Genomic DNA, 17520 nt, shown 5'->3' with positions numbered 1-17520 from the left:
ATCCTTTCTTTTGAAAATAATAATATCCCATAAGAACACTTTGTATCATAAAATAATTTTATATTGCATAGCATGATTTTATGTCATAAGCAGTATTAAAATAGGAATAATTCAGTAGCTAAAGGCCTGTTGCAACACTTTAAGTGTGATAATTATTTCATACTCCTAACCTGCAGCCACCATTATTATATTTTGCCTCAATTGTGTCTATTAACTGTCTCCTGTCAATTTGGCTCATGTGCTCGTGACTGCTTCAGCACACAAGAAGGGCTGTTGTCTTGGGGGGTGTAGGACTGGAAGACAGCAGTTGAGAAGTGAGCTAGTGGCTTTTAAAGTTCTTCTGAGCAATCAAGCCCAGCTGCTGCTTGGTTTTTTTATACCTCCTATTCCCCTTCTCCTCCTGAGATGCATTTACTTTAGAATTCGCTTATTCAGAGAAAGCAATTTCAGCTTCGTTTAGCATATGCTTAAAGACTCGGCCAAAACAAATGTGCCTGAACTGTGCTAGCTACTTGTTTAGCACATGACTGCTGAATATGCTGTTGTGTCTGTGTATTACTCGGAAATGTGACATGTGTTGCGTGTGTAATACTGTGGAGCTTTTCAGTATTTACTGTGCTTTTTAGTTTGCAAAACTAGAGGCTACTGTGTGTTGCCAAATGTAATAATGATGCGGAGGGTAGTACTGGTTCTTCTGTTGAAATAAAATACCGTAGTCTGGTGATCTATATCTGCTTTATAAAATGTATTGATGTTATAACATCGTGATTTTTCTGATGTTTGTCAGCACTACGATGCCATAATGAGATACATTAGCCAACCACCTCTGCTTCTTGATGTTCATATTCATAAACCAATGCTAAATGCTAGGACATGGATGGATTCTTTGCTGGCTTTCTTCCCTGGATTGCAGGTAAGGTTTAAAACCCCTGTACAGATGATTTTAATAACAAGTAAACGATTAAATATGAATCTATAATTGGCAAGACAAACTCAGTAATTTGATTTTCAAAAACACTGACTGAGGATTGCCATACTCACTCCTGTCACTCCAGTGCTGCGATGCACGTTCACGTGCATTTCTGGCTGTGGTGAGTATCAAGAAAAGTATGTCTGTATGATTTGCTTCCTTCACTCTAGTCATCAATGACTGGTAGTCTAGTGACAAGTTTTCTAGTTTGTCTGCCCTTTATGTCTTCAAGACAAACTAAATCACATTTCCACCACAGTTCTCTGTAAATAATCGAGATCCTTTTTCTACATAGGCAGTAGTCTTAATGAGGTCGCTGATTTTGCTTAGAAAGCTCTTATGGAACATCTGTGGCTTACACTGAAAGGGGTTAATATTTACCGTATGTATCTGCTGGGAGTGTAGAAATTGGTCTGTAGCTTTACTTGAACACAGTGAGTGTGCCCAACTTTGAATATTATTCCTATGCATGGTGAATTAATGTTAATTTTATTATTGGATTCTAGGTGTTGAAGGGCGATATCAGACCTGCTATTGAAACTCACGAGATGCTCTATCAGGTTATAAAAAAGCATAACTTTCTTCCGGAGGTAAGGTAGTAATGTTTTGATCGTGTGAACTGATTCTTACCTCAGTTTGAGCAGTCTCAGATGCCCATTTGAAAATAGTAGGTATATGTGTCATGAAGGCCAAAGGCGCATTTCCACAGCGTGCTGATGTGACTTGCAGTTCTGTATGTATGGCAGCTGGGTTTTGGAGATGAAATATTTTTCCTTCAGTTACGCTGTAATTAACGCAATAATAGGAAGCTCCTGCTAATAATTGCTTAGACTTCATATTTCAGCCTTTCAGAACTGACCTTGACTCATTTCAGTATGCAAAACTTGTGTAAGCACATGCAGTCGTAGCATTAATGCTATTACATCACTGAGCAGATAAGGATCACAGCATCATTATTAACCCAGGGAGGGAAACTGAAGGCTGAACTGTTCTGAGAGAACGTGCTGAAATTCTGCATAATGCCCTTGGAAGCAGGTACACAAACTCACCTGCAGGTACTGAAAGTGCAGTCCTTGAGCAAGTTCATTCTGCGCTGTAAAGCTTGTGTAGCTGCTGAAGTGAGTCTCTGTGTTGTGGTGACCCAGAAGAGGTGCGAAAGCTTCTGACTCCTTTTGTCATTTTGGCTTTCCGCTGGTGTCAGCTTATTTCTGTCAGAGAACATTTTAATTAACATCACATTCGCCTGATGTGGAAATGGAGACCAAAGAAGGCTCTCTAAGCACTGGAATGACTTTTTCTGAGTGCTTTTAAAATGGTATGATTTGGCTCCTTAGGATTTCTTCCGGTTGTTTTTTCAGTGCTTTGTACTTAGGAAGGAAACTGTGAACGATCAGTTGGTTGTATTTAAGCCAATATGCCACCCCCTTCAGCAAAGACTTGGTTTAAACCCTAGTGTGAACTAGTAGTGAATGTGAGCCATCGCAGAAGTGGCTTTTGCCAGTGCATGTTAGGAGTGAGTACATAGACACAGGAAATTTTTAGGAAGCTGACTTCTAGTCTGTGGTATTTCTTTTGTCAGGAGCAGCTGCTTACGATCTGTCAGTCTGAAGTGGCAGTTTAATGCACTGGAAGTGTCCAGTGTGTTTGCAAAAATGGGATTTGTCAAAGCTCAGGTGGTCCCTACGCAGTGGCCCTGCTCCGGGCGGCTTCGGCTGGCTGGCAGCAGCCCCGCGTGCTGGCGCTGACAGAGCGGCTGGGGCTGCGTCCCGCCGCCTGGGTCCGGAGCACAGGTTTTTGTCCAGCACCTCTCGCCAGCGCTGCGCTTGCCGGGCACGTGTCAGGGGGCTGGGTGGTGTCCAGGCTCCTGCACAGGCTCGAATCTCGCTCCCACCAAGGGGGCTGGAGCACTGGTGTCGGTTTTGGCCTCAAATGTGCGAACTGGACAGGAGTTCTTACAGCCTCCGGAGACTGGTGTTGGGCCTTCAGTCCTCCGTGGCTGTGTAATAGTAATAATAACAATAGTAATTGTAAATAAAATAATAAATAAAATAGACAAAAATAAACAGCTGTTCTAATACAGTTAACATAAGATCCAAAATAAACCTATGCTTGGTTTTTATTCTTGCATTTATTTTTGTCTGTTCTTTCTCTTCCTCAGGCATTCACCACAGACTTTAGAGTTCACTGGGCTCAGCATCCTTTGAGGCCGGAGTTTGCCGAAAGCACTTACTTCTTGTATAAGGTGAGATCGCTTTCGTTCCTCTGACTGCTGGTCACTTTGTCTAGCACCTAGAATTTTGCTGGTGTTTTATTTCAGTACAGAATGAGTAGCCTATCTCCAGCTTATTTCGTCTACTGGAGCCAGTTCTGTATATCAACAAGATGAAAGTACTGGTTATCAAAAATAATGTTCTAAAAATTTAGTTTTATTCGATGCCTAGAATCAGAAACAAAGAAAACTGTTAAGTGACACAGGCCCGTATTTTTAAAGATATTTAGGTTTGCTGATCTCTCTTAAAGAGATTTCAGAAACTAAGAACAAAAGCCACGTGTACCTTGCCGAGAAGAGCAGTGCTGAAGTGTCTTGCGTTTCTGTAAGTATTTCCGTGTGCTTATCTGCGTATCTGTAAAAGGTAGTGCAGTGGCATCTCAGGAGTTTCTCCTGTGGCTGTTTAGCACTATTAGTAAATCAGACTTCACTGGTGGCTGAGACGGTATGGAATCAATAACTTAGTATTAGGAAAAGGGAAGCTGCTAATTGTGCAGTAAGTCTAAGTGCAGCTGTATATTTGATTTGGGGGTTGGTTTGTTTGTTTTTCTTCGATAGGCTACTGGAGACCCTTACTATCTAGAAGTAGGAAAAACACTCATTGAAAACTTGAACAAGTATGCAAGAGTCCCCTGTGGGTTTGCTGCCATGAAGGATGTTCGTACAGGAAGTCATGAAGACAGGTAAAACGTCTGCAGTAATTTTTTTCGTAAAAAGATTATGGAAAAAGAAATCTAGTTACCCTGTTCATATAATTGAATTAATTGACTTCTGAGTAGCTGTCTGTCTTCAGTTTGATAACCAAGTCTTAAATTACCTGTTTGTCATAGTGTATAAACCCCTTCAATAGTTTTACAGTTTGTTATGTAAGAATATTTTTGGTTTAATAACATTTTGTCTCAGAGCAACAGATGAATTACTTTCAAACAAAATATACTTCAAATCTAGAAGCTTGTAAAGAGGTTGATTTGTTTTTTCTATAATGCTGGTTTGTACTGAACATGCTGAATCATTTCCCTCCAAACACAGTTTCTTCCAACTGGAAGGAATGCTGATGGAATTAAGTTTGACAATAATAGTCACGAAGTCTTCAGAGATGGAGCAAGATGAATATTTGTTTACTGATGTTTCAGAAAAAAGGGGATCTGACTAAAGGACATCCATTTTTTTTTCCCTAGAATGGACTCTTTCTTTCTGGCTGAGATGTTTAAATACCTTTACCTGCTGTTTGCCGATAAGGAAGACATGGTTTTCGACATTGAAGATTATATCTTCACTACAGAAGCTCATCTGTTGCCACTGTGGCTTTCCACTGCAAACCAAACCATCTCTAAAAAAAATACAGTGAGTAACAGTTCAAATTTAAATTGGTTTTAATGGTGATTTGAAGCAGTTCCTCTATTTTATGAGAAGAAATGGAAGAAAAATAGGGAAGAATCATAGTTTGAAGAAGTACACCAGTCTTAACACTTCATTTAATATGAACTGTTTAATCATAATAACAGTGACAGTCACATGAATATGAATAATGTTTCCATGACTGGATTCTGCACCGCTGAGTCTTGAGAAAAAAGCTGTGGAATATTAGCAATATTTAGAAAGAAAATCATTCCCCATCTCTGTATAAATTTGAAAATAGCACGCTGTGATATTTTTATCTTCATCTTTATTTCCTGTTATTTTTTCTAAAACATTTGCGACAACGTGCCAAAAGTTTTTTTTGCTTATTTTACTACAGGAATCCTTGGCAAATTTTGAAAGTTGTTTTTTTTTTTTTTTTTGAGACTGCTACAATATCGGTTTGACAAGATACAGCTGTAGCTTTTGGGATATTTAATTGCTTTAGTCCATGCAATAGGCATCTATTGTGTAAATGTGAGAACATTTATGGGTTTATAAATTACTTAACCTTCCAAAATAACCTATAGTAATACAACTGTGCCGTGAAGCATCATAAATACTCATCTCTTTTTTTTTTGTTTTGGGCTCCATAAGGTGATATAATTAATGTTTAAGGCAATAATACTACTGACAAGCAAAAAAAATGCATGAGAAAGTGGAGAGAGAGGTGTCTGGGGCATGGGGGATGTAAATTCCCTTATGTTAGGGTGCCTCTACTGTTGCCCTTTACTATGTGTTTTACAATAATGCCTGGATCAGAGGAGAATGCTCACGCTGTGTGTCGAGCCATGTGTCCTGGAGAAGTCTTAAAACTGAGTAGAAAGCACCCTGGTTTATGGACTGTGGCATTAGACGGTGAAAAGTGTTTAGCTGCTTGCTGTTAATGTCTGACATTGGTCATGCATTTAACAGAGGGTTGGTTTCTCGTGATCCTTGGTGATGGAGATCCTGCACCCTCTCTGAAGGCTCTTCCTTCAGCATTTGTGATCGTTTGAGTTTTGGAAATGGAGACTATGCTTTTTAAACTGTGCGAGCAGTTCTCTGAAGGGTCTGAAGGAGCCTTTTATCTAAGTTTCGTTCCCAGTGTGAGAAGCTGAGACTTTTGAGACAGACAGGATTCCCGCAGCTGATGCTGTGTGGAGTGCTGGCCTGACCTAGGTAGTTCTCTTCTTGTAGAGAGCAGCAAATGTTAATAAAAGGCCGATAGAGAAGGTAGAGTAAATTGTTCAAATGCTGTTTTCTTAAGCTCTTTAAGTCAAAGCTGCTAACGTGCATAATACAAGTAAGAAAGATCCATTGAAAATGGTGTCAACAAAATGTGTTAAATGGCTAAAAGGCTGTGAAGAGGAGTGTGCTGCTCCTGCATGGAATTTATCTGATGGGGGAAAACAATTGATAAGAAAAAATGGAACGTGTAAATTATTTTTCATATAAACACAGTGCTAGTAAGCTGAAGTGTCTGTGAGATAGTTGGTAGTAGGGACCCACCATCCTGTTTGTATTTATTCTTATAAACAGGAAAAGTCGTGTCTTACTACGCTGATGCTTGCAATAGTGCTTGCAGGGCCTTCTTCAGCTATGGGACTGCTGTTTGTCACGCTGAGAGCATAGGTACTTGAAAGTGTTTATTCCAGTGAACTAATAGCCTTTTAGGCCTTCTATTTAAAGGCTCCCTAACAATCTCGATTTTTAATTAGCTAATATGTTGCAAACGGTTGGGGTTTTTTTTCAAGTAGGTTGTGGGACACTTATTGCATTCAGCTGGTCCGTGCCCCGAGCACACAGACTGCTGAAGGGTAGGTCTGTCTGTTGTTGATCTTCGTATAAAAATGTAACCTGCATTTGTAATAGGTGATCTGTTCCTTTCATCTTAGACTACAGAATACACGGAGCTGGATGACAGCAACTTTGACTGGACCTGTCCCAACACCCAGATTCTGTTCCCGAACGACCCTATGTTTGCTCAGAGTATTCGTGAACCTTTGAAAAACGTGGTGGATAAGAGCTGTCCTAGGGGTATTTCCAGAGCGTAAGATGAATATTTTTCTGTCTTTTGTTAGTGTAGGAGTGAGCGGAATAGTCTGTTATGCATGGAAGGCGAAATGTGAGGTGCAGGGGAGGTTGCTCTGTTTTTCGTGTTCCTTTTGGAGTGGATAGTCTCGCTACAGGGAGAAATCCGTTAGGTTTTCTCTGGCATCATTAGCAAGACTTAGTTTATTTCCAGCAGGAATTAGTGAGTCAAAACAAAAGGAGCTTAATGGGCCACATACTCCAAGTGGGAACTGTAGCCCAGGTATTAGAGGAAATATATCTCTCTGGTTTGTAAAATTAATTTCTGTTGTCTCTTGAACAGTTCTGCAACTCTTCTTTGTAGTAAGCGAATCATGCTACCTTACGTAACTTCACCTCTTTTGAAGGGTTTTGTACAGTCTGTTAAGGCTGAGGAAGTTTGTCCTTCTGGCAACCTCTTCGATATTAAACTTCAAGAGTAAAACTGAGTAGCAACTGTATGAGCAAAACTGGTTTTAGTCAGTCTTACCATAATGCAGGTTACTTAGAAATGAGAGACAGCATATGGTGGTTTTGTTATCAACGTTGCCTGTGCTTTTTTGCACTATAAAATTATTGATAATATCAACGACTTTTGAAAAAGATAATTTGACTGAGAAGTTGTGTTCTAGTGAAGCTTCTGCTCACCAGTATTCCAAAGGATTCTAATTGTGTAGTGGTAGGAATAATGTGAGAGTTGTGTTCCGAGAATAGCCTGTTTTTTAAAGCTTTGGTCTCCAATATCTTTTGGCAGAGAAGAGAGTTTGGGAAGCGGACCAAAACCACCACTGAGAGCCAGAGATTTCATGGCCAGTAACCCTGAACACTTGGAGATACTGAAGAAGATGGGAGTCAGTTTGATTCATCTGAAAGATGGAAGAGTACAATTAGTACAGCATGCAGTGCAAGTAAGAGCTGCCAGTACTCCTTTTGAAACCTTTCAGTAAAATCCTGCTAGCGGTGATATTTGGCACTTTGAGGTTCCAGAGGGACAGCCAGACTGTGGAAGAGGGGACACAGGAGCTGGATACACAACTACATTTAGCGGGCTGGTGTTTGTTAATATTTTGCCTCAGCAACACTTTTAACTAATCTTCCATTAAATTAAATGGAGGCTGTTGATGTCAGTGATGTAGCTAACAGCATCGGATCTGAAAACACTACCGTTCGGTGTCAGATACTTCCATTGGTTTAGGAAGTCTGGATGTTTTTATGGTTTTAGTCTTTGGTGTGATGGAGACGCTAAAAGGTTAACTTCCTTACTGGAAATGATTGGAAGAGTGCCAGTGAGCATCCACTCTGTATTTTAAAATCTTTGTAGCAGTGGTCCAAGCAAACAGAACTTCAACTTTTTTTTTTTTTCCAAGTTTCTCAAACGTATAAGAAGAAACTGTTCATCATTTCTTTACTACTCAGGCAGCAAGCTCACTTGATGCTGAAGATGGCTTACGGTTCATGCAGGAGATGATTGAACTCTCCAGTCAGCAGCAGAAAGAGCAACAGCTACCTCCTCGTGCTGTTCAAATTGTTTCGCATCCGTTCTTCGGCAGGGTGGTCTTGACTGCTGGACCAGCACAATTTGGGATGGACTTGTCCAAACACAAAGCAGGGGTATGTAAGATGCCTATGTCATCTGCTCCTAGCTTTCTGTTACTTTCCTTATTGCATAAGCCTAAGTTTTAGCAGTACTGATGCTGTTTCAGGGTGGCCAGTGAGAGGGTGGTCAACTAATTGCAGTGATTAAAGTGCCAGGGAGCAGCAGTGCCAGTCTTTTAGATGGGTGGCTTGTCGGTCTGTAGCCTGTGCTCTGCACCTGAGCCGTCAGTCATGATGTAGGATTTAAAATGCATACACAGTGCGATTTGTGAAAGAAATTTGCGTAATCTGCAGTGCATATCTTGAGAGATGTTAGTTTAAGGGAGGGTTTTCATGCCATGTCAGCCATGAATTTGCAGAAGCCCTTTTAGAGTTAGAGCAGGCTATTCTTGTGCTAGCTTTTATAAAAGGTGGTATCTGGATGGAAGAAGAAAACATCACAGAGGCAGTGGTCCCTGTTGGAAGCAGTAGGAAAACCTAATGACTTCGGTTGGGTGAGGTGCAGCCCAGAAGAGGAGTTCCAGATTAGCAGTTCACAGAACAGCAGTTTCCAGAGATAATGGTTCAAAGGTGTAGACAAAATCCACAGAGTATGAGAATTAGGTTTTCACTCTGTCGTTTTCACTCCAGCTTCAGGGTACAGATTGGCTGCACTGGCAGAAGACAACACCAAATGCATTAGATCAACTGAAGAACTGAAAAGGCGTAGGAATCTTTTGCAAGCTGGAACCTGGTGCTATAATTCTCTCTTTCCGTTTGCTTTTGTTTCTCCAAACAGACAAGAGGATTTGTTGCAACCATTAAGCCATATAATGGATGCTCAGAGATCACTAATCCTGAGGCAGTGAAAGAAAAAATTGCTCTGATGCAGAGAGGCCAATGTATGTTTGCTGAAAAGGCACGAAACATTCAAAAAGCTGGAGCAATAGGAGGCATTGTTATTGGTAAATAAAACGTTAAAGTTCTTTGTGTAAGCTGTATTTTACAGATTTGAAGATCCTAGAAAGCTGACAAGGAGCTGTTAGACTCTGAGATGACAGTACTCCAACACAGAAATTGTGCTTTCAGAAGATTAAGGAGAGTGTTGGTTCTGTCTGGTTCTGCACAGAAAGTGGAGCTAAAGGAATGGGGATGGGTGATTGTCAGTGTTTTTGCAGATTAAAAGTTGTTAACTTTAAGGATCACTGAGTGTTGGAATAGTGCTATCTACCAACTGCTGAGGAAGACCTGAGACAGAAATGAAAAGCGTCAAGGAAAGCCAGTACACAAGTTGGCTTGTTGGCCTTTTGCTTTCTACCCCTGCCTTGCTCTTTTCTGCCTGGGATCCTCTTAACAGCCCGGGCAGTGGCGAGCTGCTCAGTGTCTGCCGTGGTCCGGAGGCATCGTCTGTGTAGCTAACAGGAGGTTTGCTTGCTTCTCCTTTTGTGCCTGGCTAGATGACAACGAGGGAAGCAGCAGCGACACAGCTCCGCTCTTCCAAATGGCCGGCGATGGGAAGAACACAGACGATATCACGATTCCCATGCTCTTCCTCTTCAACAAGGAAGGCAGCATTATACTGGATGCCATCCGGGAGTACGAGGCTGTGGAGGTGCTCCTTTCCGATAAAGCAAAAGACAGAGGTAAGATCAGAGGGATTTACACAAACTCAGCTTCCGTCCGTGCCGCGGCACAGTGTGAAACGTGCAGCGATGATTTCTTCACTCCCTGAAGGTGCCGGAGCATTATTTGGTAGTTCTGGTTTTCTGTTTGACATCGGGGTTAGTTTTTTCAGAAGAAAGCCATTATCTGAGATGTGTCATTATCTGCTCCCCCCCCAAGTTAGCATTAGCATCCAGAAATGCTGTTGGGAAGTTAAAACTCTTTGCCTAATGAGGAAATACAGCCCTTTGGATTCCTTTGGAACCCCTTTTGTCATGACCCGCTTTGAAGTAGCGTGAGAAGTAGCGTCAGGGTTTGCAGTGCCCTGCATTGGAAGGGCCTCTCTCTCATCCAGCTCCCCAGTGACGTTCCTGGGACCCAGAAGGAAAGAGGCGGCCATTAGAAGTGTTTTGCCTATCTAAGGAGAAGTGGTTATCACGAGAAATCAGGCTGCTGACCTCAGATGTTTTGCAGCTTTTCTTGTGTAGTACAAGAAAATTGCAATCTAATATATTCCCCATTAAAATGCTGGCATGTGGCAGAAAATTCTAGGTTTTCCTTTCGTAAGGCTTCCTCGTAGCGCTGCTTTGTCCAGGCAGAGCACGTGAGAACAAGTCTCTCTGGTAAACCAGGGACAGCATTAATTTTCTGCACGCTTGCAAAGCTGATATGCCGAAAGCCACAGCATTGTTTCTTCCTAGCTGCTTACAGATTCCTCCTGTTTCTAACTGCGGTTGAGATGCTCTAGCAAAATGCTAAACACAAAAGATAGCTCTGCATTTGAGAGTTTGTAATGCCTATCTGCTTCTTCCTCCCTCCTCGTGCTTCCGTTTGGAATCCCAGCAACAATCTTTAAAGGTAAAATGATTCCAAACTACATTATTGATAGCAGTAAGTATCCCGTGTTAAAAATGGCGTATGCAGTTAAACTCCCTAGAAATCTTGCAATATTGGTGTCCTGTGTACTGGCTGTAGACACCCGGCTGCGCAGAAGTCGGCGTGGTTAGATGGGACAGCCCTTGTAAAGCTAAACGGGTGCTTCAGCTACGGCTGTTAGGGGCTTTGAGGGGGGATGTGGTGAGCGAGGCTTTGGCTTTGGCGCTCTCTCGAATTCGCGGTGCAGTAAACTCACAGAACTCCATCGGACTCCCACTTGCTTGGATGTAGGATCCTGGTGCAGCTGGGAGGGCGTGGAAATCCGGTGTGGAAGTTCAGTGTGCGCAGTGGGGGTTTGCGTAAGGCTAAAGGGTGGCAACTAGCACTGACCCAGAAGTCGCTGTTCGAATCTGACGAACCTAAACTAGTCTCGGTGTATTGTTTGCCCTCGTTTAAAATGTGTTTAAATGTCTTCCCTTGCCTCCCTCTGTAAAATATGCCCCCTAATAACAGTAAATTATGGTGTCAATGGACAGTCTGCGCTTCCTTTTGGGAATAAGGCCAAGGGAAGTGACCTTGCTTTTGAAATATGTCATAAAATGCTGCCTTTGTAGTTATTTTTTCCAAAACTTTTTTTTTTCTCCCCTCTCAAAGACTTGGAAATGGAGAATATGGACCAGAAATTGCCTGAAAACGACTCGCATCAAGAGAATTCAGAAGAAGCTACTGCAGCATCTCAGGATGCTGGTGCGGTCAGCGAGGAGCCTGAAGAAGGAGGACGTTCTGATGCTTCTCACCCCGATCCTTTATCTGCTGCTCACACGGACAGTGAGAGCGTTCCCATCTCAAATCAGGATTCCTACGTCCCCGGAACCGATGGGGCTGGTGCTCCGGAGCCAGCGTGTACGCAAGGGGACGGCCAGCCTCAGGAACAAAAGACCGAGACGGAGTCAAATTCCAAAGTGAACTGGGATAACAAAGTCCAACCTATGGAATCCATACTAGCAGACTGGAATGAAGATATAGAAGCATTTGAAATGATGGAAAAGGATGAGCTATGACTTGTAATAATAACTTATTTGTTAGTAAACAAATGGAGGACTCTTTGGGTAGAAGTGAGGCCCTGCTATCCGAGACCTAGACAACATGTTCAGTATTGCGATGAGCAACCAGGCTTCACCTGGCGATCACTGTCGAAATCCAGCACGCGCTCTGTGCGTTCTCGTAGTTGTTCCTGTTTGAAAATGGGCATGTGCAATGGAAGCCTTGCTCTGGCTCCACTGCTTGGTGCTGTAACCCAGGAGGCTCATTCAGGGAACGGGGCCGACTTCTGCCTTCCAGGCTCCGAGAGGCCTCTGGAAAGCACAAGTTGAGCGCAGTGGGGTGGGTGAACCACGTGGCGGTTACCGGTGGGAGCCCTGGGAGGCAGCAGGGCAGCCACTGTTCTGGTGGGAGCAGCAGTGCAGTTTCACTTTCCCACTGAGCTGAAAGCCTTCGTTGATCGCAGCAGGTGAAGCTAGGTTTCTGGTGGTTGTGTCTTTGAGGCACGGCTAGAAGTGGTTCGATTTTGCCCTGACATCTCGTACTGAGACGTAGTAGTGTTGCTCATCGCTCCTTCCATCCGTTGCCATGAAGAACGACCACGATGACACGCGAGCTTTCCCTTCTGCTCCCCTTTGAACTAGAGAAGCTGTATAAACCAAAGGCAGCGCGTACTCTGTAAGCAGGTTCCCTCGAGGAGACTCCGGAGAGCCTCGGGGTCTCCCGATAAAGGTGTACGGCGTGCTGGGAGAGTCGGGCTCCAGGCCAAGGTGAAGCGGCAGAGGTTGAGTTACAGGTATTTCCTTTGGCCTGCCAGGCTGAAAAACTCCATCTACCCCGAGATACGGAATTGAGACGGGCAATATTCTCCGAAAGGACACTAAGCAGAGCTAGATCCGCTAGAACAAAACTCTTTCCTTTTTCTACCAGTTTGACTTCTAACAGCTTGACTTTGTCATTCTTTTTATATGCAACTTCTGTACATGTGATGCTTAAGGCGGTGAGGCCAGTGCCAGCAGCGAAGCGCAGCAGCTTTGGCTGCTGGGGCCGGAGCTCAGAGTGCGAGCAGTGGTGGGAGCGGCGGGGGTGACGGGTACGTTGCTCTGGGCCCCGGGCCTGTGGCGCAGGTAAGCGAGAGTCCTGGTTTGCTATCCCTTGCGTGAAAAACGTTCTCTAAAGAAAAAGGGGGATGTTTCAACAAGAGACTGTCCAAAGAAACTGCCAAAAACTAATTAACTTGATTTATATACACTGCTTTTAGTGAGTTGCGGTTCGAAGAGTTGTTTTATATTAAAGAGTAAATTAACACTGCCTATATGCTGCACCAGGCTAAAAATGAAGGTTTATGTTCATCTTCACAACGGAATGAAAAAAAAGCCCCAATCTGAGTCACACCTTTCATTTAGCTGGTGGAATTCTGCATGCTGAATATGCAACTGTTAGTTAGCCATACTGTATTTATTTGCGTGTGCTCCTGTACCGTACGAATGCGAAATCCCAGGCGAATGTGGTGTGCGTGCGTACGTAGGGACACCAAGCGCTTTCAGGAGCAGCGAAAAGCAGAGGGACCTTCTGAGAGTGTGACGGTTGGTCGGACTGCTGTCCTCAGAGCGAGCCACGACTCTGTATCACCAGAGGAGGAGGTCATCTGGAGGAGGAGCTGAAGTGGTAGCGGGGCAGTGAAAAAGTGTCCTTTTCAGTAAATGAGCTTTGCCATGTGCTTATGGTTCCTTTGCCTGCGTGGAGGGCAGGGCTTGGAGCGGCCGGGGCGTTCAGCTGAGGGGCTTTGCACTCGTGTTTTGGCACATGAGATTCTTTGTGTAAGGAGTTTGCTCCTGGGAGCCCTTGAAGTGTCCTTGGTCGCTTGGAGCCCCGGTGCGCACCCGCGTGATGCTGCGCTCCCCTGGCAGCGCCCGGGCTGGACGCGACGCGGCTGGTGCCGTCGGCTGCAGGGTCTGGCATGGGTCTGAGGGCTCCCCCGGCAGCTCCTCCGGTCTGGCAGCGCTCCGTGCCGTGGCAGCAGCAGCTTCGTCCTGCGCTCCTCCCCGCGGACGGCATCGTCATGCTCGCCGGCGCTTCGGGTGGAAGCGGAATTGTTTTTGTGGCTCCTGAGGCTGTGATGGTAAGGCTGTCAGTACAGCAACGAAAGGTTTCCTTTTTTTACTTGCAGAAAATCGAGGCCTAGATATAAAATTTTAATAAAAGATTAACTTTCCTCGCCACCACCCCCTCATTTTTATGTAACCGCTTTTTCCCCCTCTATTGATAAGGCAGCAGAGGTTGGCTGTCCCCTGACGGAATGAGCCAGCGGTCCCCGACTCCGCAGGGCTGTGAGGCATTGTGGCGCGGCGGCCTGCCTTGGGGACCTGCCGCCTCCCTCCTTTGGGGTCCGTCGCTGTGGTTTCAGTTCGTTCCGCTTCACCTTTGAGACCTTCATGAGAGCCATGGCATTGTTCACCGAACCTGGGAAAGAGGGCTGAACTGGGGGGAGCAGTTTTATTCAGGTTATTTTCACTTTGTGTTTCCTTAGGAGGAAGTGGGCTTTAATTTAACCTTTTCATATCATTCTGAAAATAACTCGGATTTCTGTCGCTGTCGTCTTAACAAGCAAAAGGAATGTATTCATCAGAAAAACAGACAGTTGTGGGAGGGGAGGGAGTGTTGCTCCCGGCCTCTCGGCAGTCCGCTGCCTGGGGAACGCTGCTCCTGCACCGCTCGCCGGTGGTCGGCTCTTCCCCGTGTTCGCGTGCTGGTGCGGCACCGAGCACGGACGCGTTCAGCAGTCGCAGCTGGAGCCACCGCTGGCTCCACGCCACCGAACTCGGATCAGCCAATCAATGTCTCATTTGATCTTAGAGGAATCGATTGTTTACATTTATTGTTTCTTAATGAAGTTTCAGAGCTGGCCCAGCGTTGGTTCCCCTCCTCCTGCCGGCGTACTTGGAGGCGCAGCGGCAGGCAGGCGCCAGTCCGTGTGTGGCGAGAGGGTGAAAACGGGACATCTTATGCAAAGGCATCAGTCAGAACACAGAAAAACAACCAACATTCTGTGAATGAAATATTGTATGTTCAGATTTTATAAGATTTTTTTTTTTTTAGCCAGCCCAATTTACAGCCGTATATTTTCTTATGAAAGAAGTCTGATACCAGGTGCTGTAACACTCTTGTTGGGTTTTACTCTCCGGTGATAACATACAATATTTTGTAGGGCAACTATGTACTGTGATGTAAAAGTCTGGGCTAAACTGTATATAATCTGTGTACATAATTGTGTACTTGATTATAATGCTGATTGTAAAGATTTAATAAAATGTAAATATCCTGGTCAGGCTGTGCTGGAGTGACCCTCATCTCTGAGCTGCCCCGCCAGCCGTCTTGGCCCTGATTTTTGGCAAGGCTTCTGGTCATCACGCTTCCAGCTGGAACGGGCCCTATAAAATACTGCCTGGGAAAGTTCACCCAAACCATTAAACCCCAGTGCGGGCGAATTTGTCTTCATTAAGCGCCCAGCGGAGGGCACAGCGTGCTGGCGTGGCACCGGGGCTGCTCCTGTTGCCGTCATTGCAGCCAAAATGGCGTGAAAAATAAAGTGTGTGGAGCCCTCGGTGCTTTCAGGGAGTGCCGGGAGCACCCTGGGACGGCTCGGGTGCCTGGCGGCTGTGGCACCAGGGTAGCCATGATGGCAGCAGTGCAGGGCGGAGAGTGGGAACACAGACACAAACCCTGTTTCATCCTTAAAAATACCCCAAAACCCTCCCAGAGCATTTCTCGGCCTTGGCACCCTTGGATGGGTGCTGCCATCGGAGCGAGCGCCGGCTGGGAAGGAGTCGCTGGGCTCGGAGGTTCGCATAGGGAGACGCGGAGCAGCAGCGTGGGCGAGAAGAAACGATGGGAAATTGGGAGCTGGAGGCCCTGAATCTGCCGAGTTTTCGGCTCTCCCTACTCCTCGCAGGCGGCGGGGTGGTGACGGCGCGTGGTGAGCAGCAGAGACACGCGTGAGCCTCCTTGCCACGGCAAAAGCCGTTGCCCCATCTCTCCTCTGGCCCAGCGTTCCTCACGCTCGTGTTGAAGAAAATCAGCAAAGGCGGCTTGGGAAGACATAAGGAAAAAAAGGCAGGAACGGGCCAAAAGGTGTTTCCGACACAGGCCGGCTCTCATGGCCACTTTATGTAACCGAGCACGTGGCTTTGCACGTTTCTTTTCGGGCTCAACACGGGCTTTCTGCTTGCCAGGCAGGGAGCAGCTCTGCTAAACGCTGTCAATCTTTGCCACGCTGGCGTTACAGCAGCATAAAAAATGACAGAGCTGCTATTTCGGGCAGCAGCTCTCTCCGACTCAGTGAATAAACGCGGCTCCGTATGACTCACTCTGGGGGATTATTAATAGACACAAAAGCAGAATGCCAAAAACCCGAGAATATCACCCAGTTCCCACACGTAGCTTTCTAGTTTCTTGCAGCAGTTGCACTTGAGAACTTTTTGTTAAAAAAAAAAATAATTTGATTTTATAGATATAAATATAATATAAATTATCTAAATATAAATATAATATATAAAATGTATATATTTTTACATGTATTATATATATTATAGATATAATTTTATATATATATATATAGGGGGAAGAAATTTTCTATTCAGCTCACACCTTGAAGGCTTGGAGGGGGTAAAGTTGGTCTGCAGTGATGGAGGGTGCTCCCTTCTCCGGGTGTGCAGGGTCCCATGCTCCAGCCCTGCGCTGCGCCCAGGGCTGACACCCGGTCAGGGCACCACCTCCTGCCAACAGACCCGTTAAGGCAAGGCGGCCACTATTAACAAAGCCTGAAATAAAAGCTCGGGTCTCCCGATTTAAACAGAAAGCAGCCGGGATGGCCGAGCAGCAGGGAGGAACCGAGCCCTTCCGTGAGGGAAGACATCACCCGCTTCTCCTTTTGCTAAATCAGCCATCGGCAGCAACCAGCAGGCGAGGCACAAGACTCCAGCCTGGAGCTCATCCCACCACGGGGCTGGCTGCTTCCCTCAGCCAACTTTTTGCTAATTAGGGTGAACGTTATCGCTGGGGTCCTTGCACCATCCTGGCCCCGCTGCCACGCTCTATAAATAGAGTCAGCTTTGATAACGCGGGCAAGGCTTTGGGGAAAAAAATGCCACTTCTCCCCTAAAATGTTCCGTGGTGTTCGGGACACTGCCATGGGTGCAGGGACCAGCTGTCCGTAAGGATGGTGTTATAGCTGGCTTCTACCAAGCAGGTTCACAGTCCCACAGATGCTGCTGCTGCTGCTGATGATGGAAAAGATGATGCTGATGGTGATGACTGTGCCATCGTCAGGCTCAAAGCAAACATTTACCTGGATGTCAAAGACATGAACGCTTTAATTCCTGAGACCCTGCAGGTCTAGCGTGTCAGCCAAGCCCATCTGGAGCTGAGTCATCGCTAACTACAAAACCAAAGGGAGAGGTAATTGCTGTTTTACAGCCTTGATAAAACTGAAACAGCTGAGAACCGGATACTTATCTTCCGTCTACTTTTCATATGATGACGACAGTGTCTTCAGAGCTTAAACGCATCTCTGGTTCTTCATCTACCCATTCACTCTTGCCTTATAATTTGGTGCCACCATCATCGGCAAGGAATAAAAGAAAAAAAAATATTAAAACTAATGGGCGGCTGAAAAAAC

At 45.1% G+C, this 17520-nt stretch overlaps 1 protein-coding gene across 3 annotated transcripts in view; it reads left to right on the top strand.

Annotated features, from left to right (window-relative positions):
• EDEM3 (ER degradation enhancing alpha-mannosidase like protein 3) overlaps positions 1-15171 on the top strand; it is a 30947-nt gene extending 15776 nt beyond the window's left edge. For 2 of the 3 annotated variants that reach the window (XM_075422711.1, XM_075422713.1), the window contains 12 exons: positions 788-913; positions 1477-1560; positions 3129-3212; positions 3798-3922; positions 4418-4583; positions 6515-6669; positions 7444-7597; positions 8106-8300; positions 9064-9229; positions 9722-9907; positions 10770-10817; positions 11457-15171. In XM_075422711.1, coding sequence (XP_075278826.1) covers positions 788-913; positions 1477-1560; positions 3129-3212; positions 3798-3922; positions 4418-4583; positions 6515-6669; positions 7444-7597; positions 8106-8300; positions 9064-9229; positions 9722-9907; positions 10770-10817; positions 11457-11863 — 1896 coding nt within the window. In that variant the 3' untranslated portion in view covers positions 11864-15171. The remainder of the gene's footprint in view (positions 1-787; positions 914-1476; positions 1561-3128; positions 3213-3797; positions 3923-4417; positions 4584-6514; positions 6670-7443; positions 7598-8105; positions 8301-9063; positions 9230-9721; positions 9908-10769; positions 10818-11456) is intronic. The other variant, XM_075422712.1, reaches the window with a different exon arrangement.
• Positions 15172-17520: the final 2349 nt, after the last annotated feature.

This window comes from Opisthocomus hoazin, chromosome 6 (assembly GCF_030867145.1).
Source record: "Opisthocomus hoazin isolate bOpiHoa1 chromosome 6, bOpiHoa1.hap1, whole genome shotgun sequence".
Lineage (NCBI taxonomy): Eukaryota > Metazoa > Chordata > Aves > Opisthocomiformes > Opisthocomidae > Opisthocomus > Opisthocomus hoazin.
The sequence above is the reverse complement of the archived record's forward strand: the minus strand, read 5'-3'. Positions and strand labels throughout refer to the sequence as shown.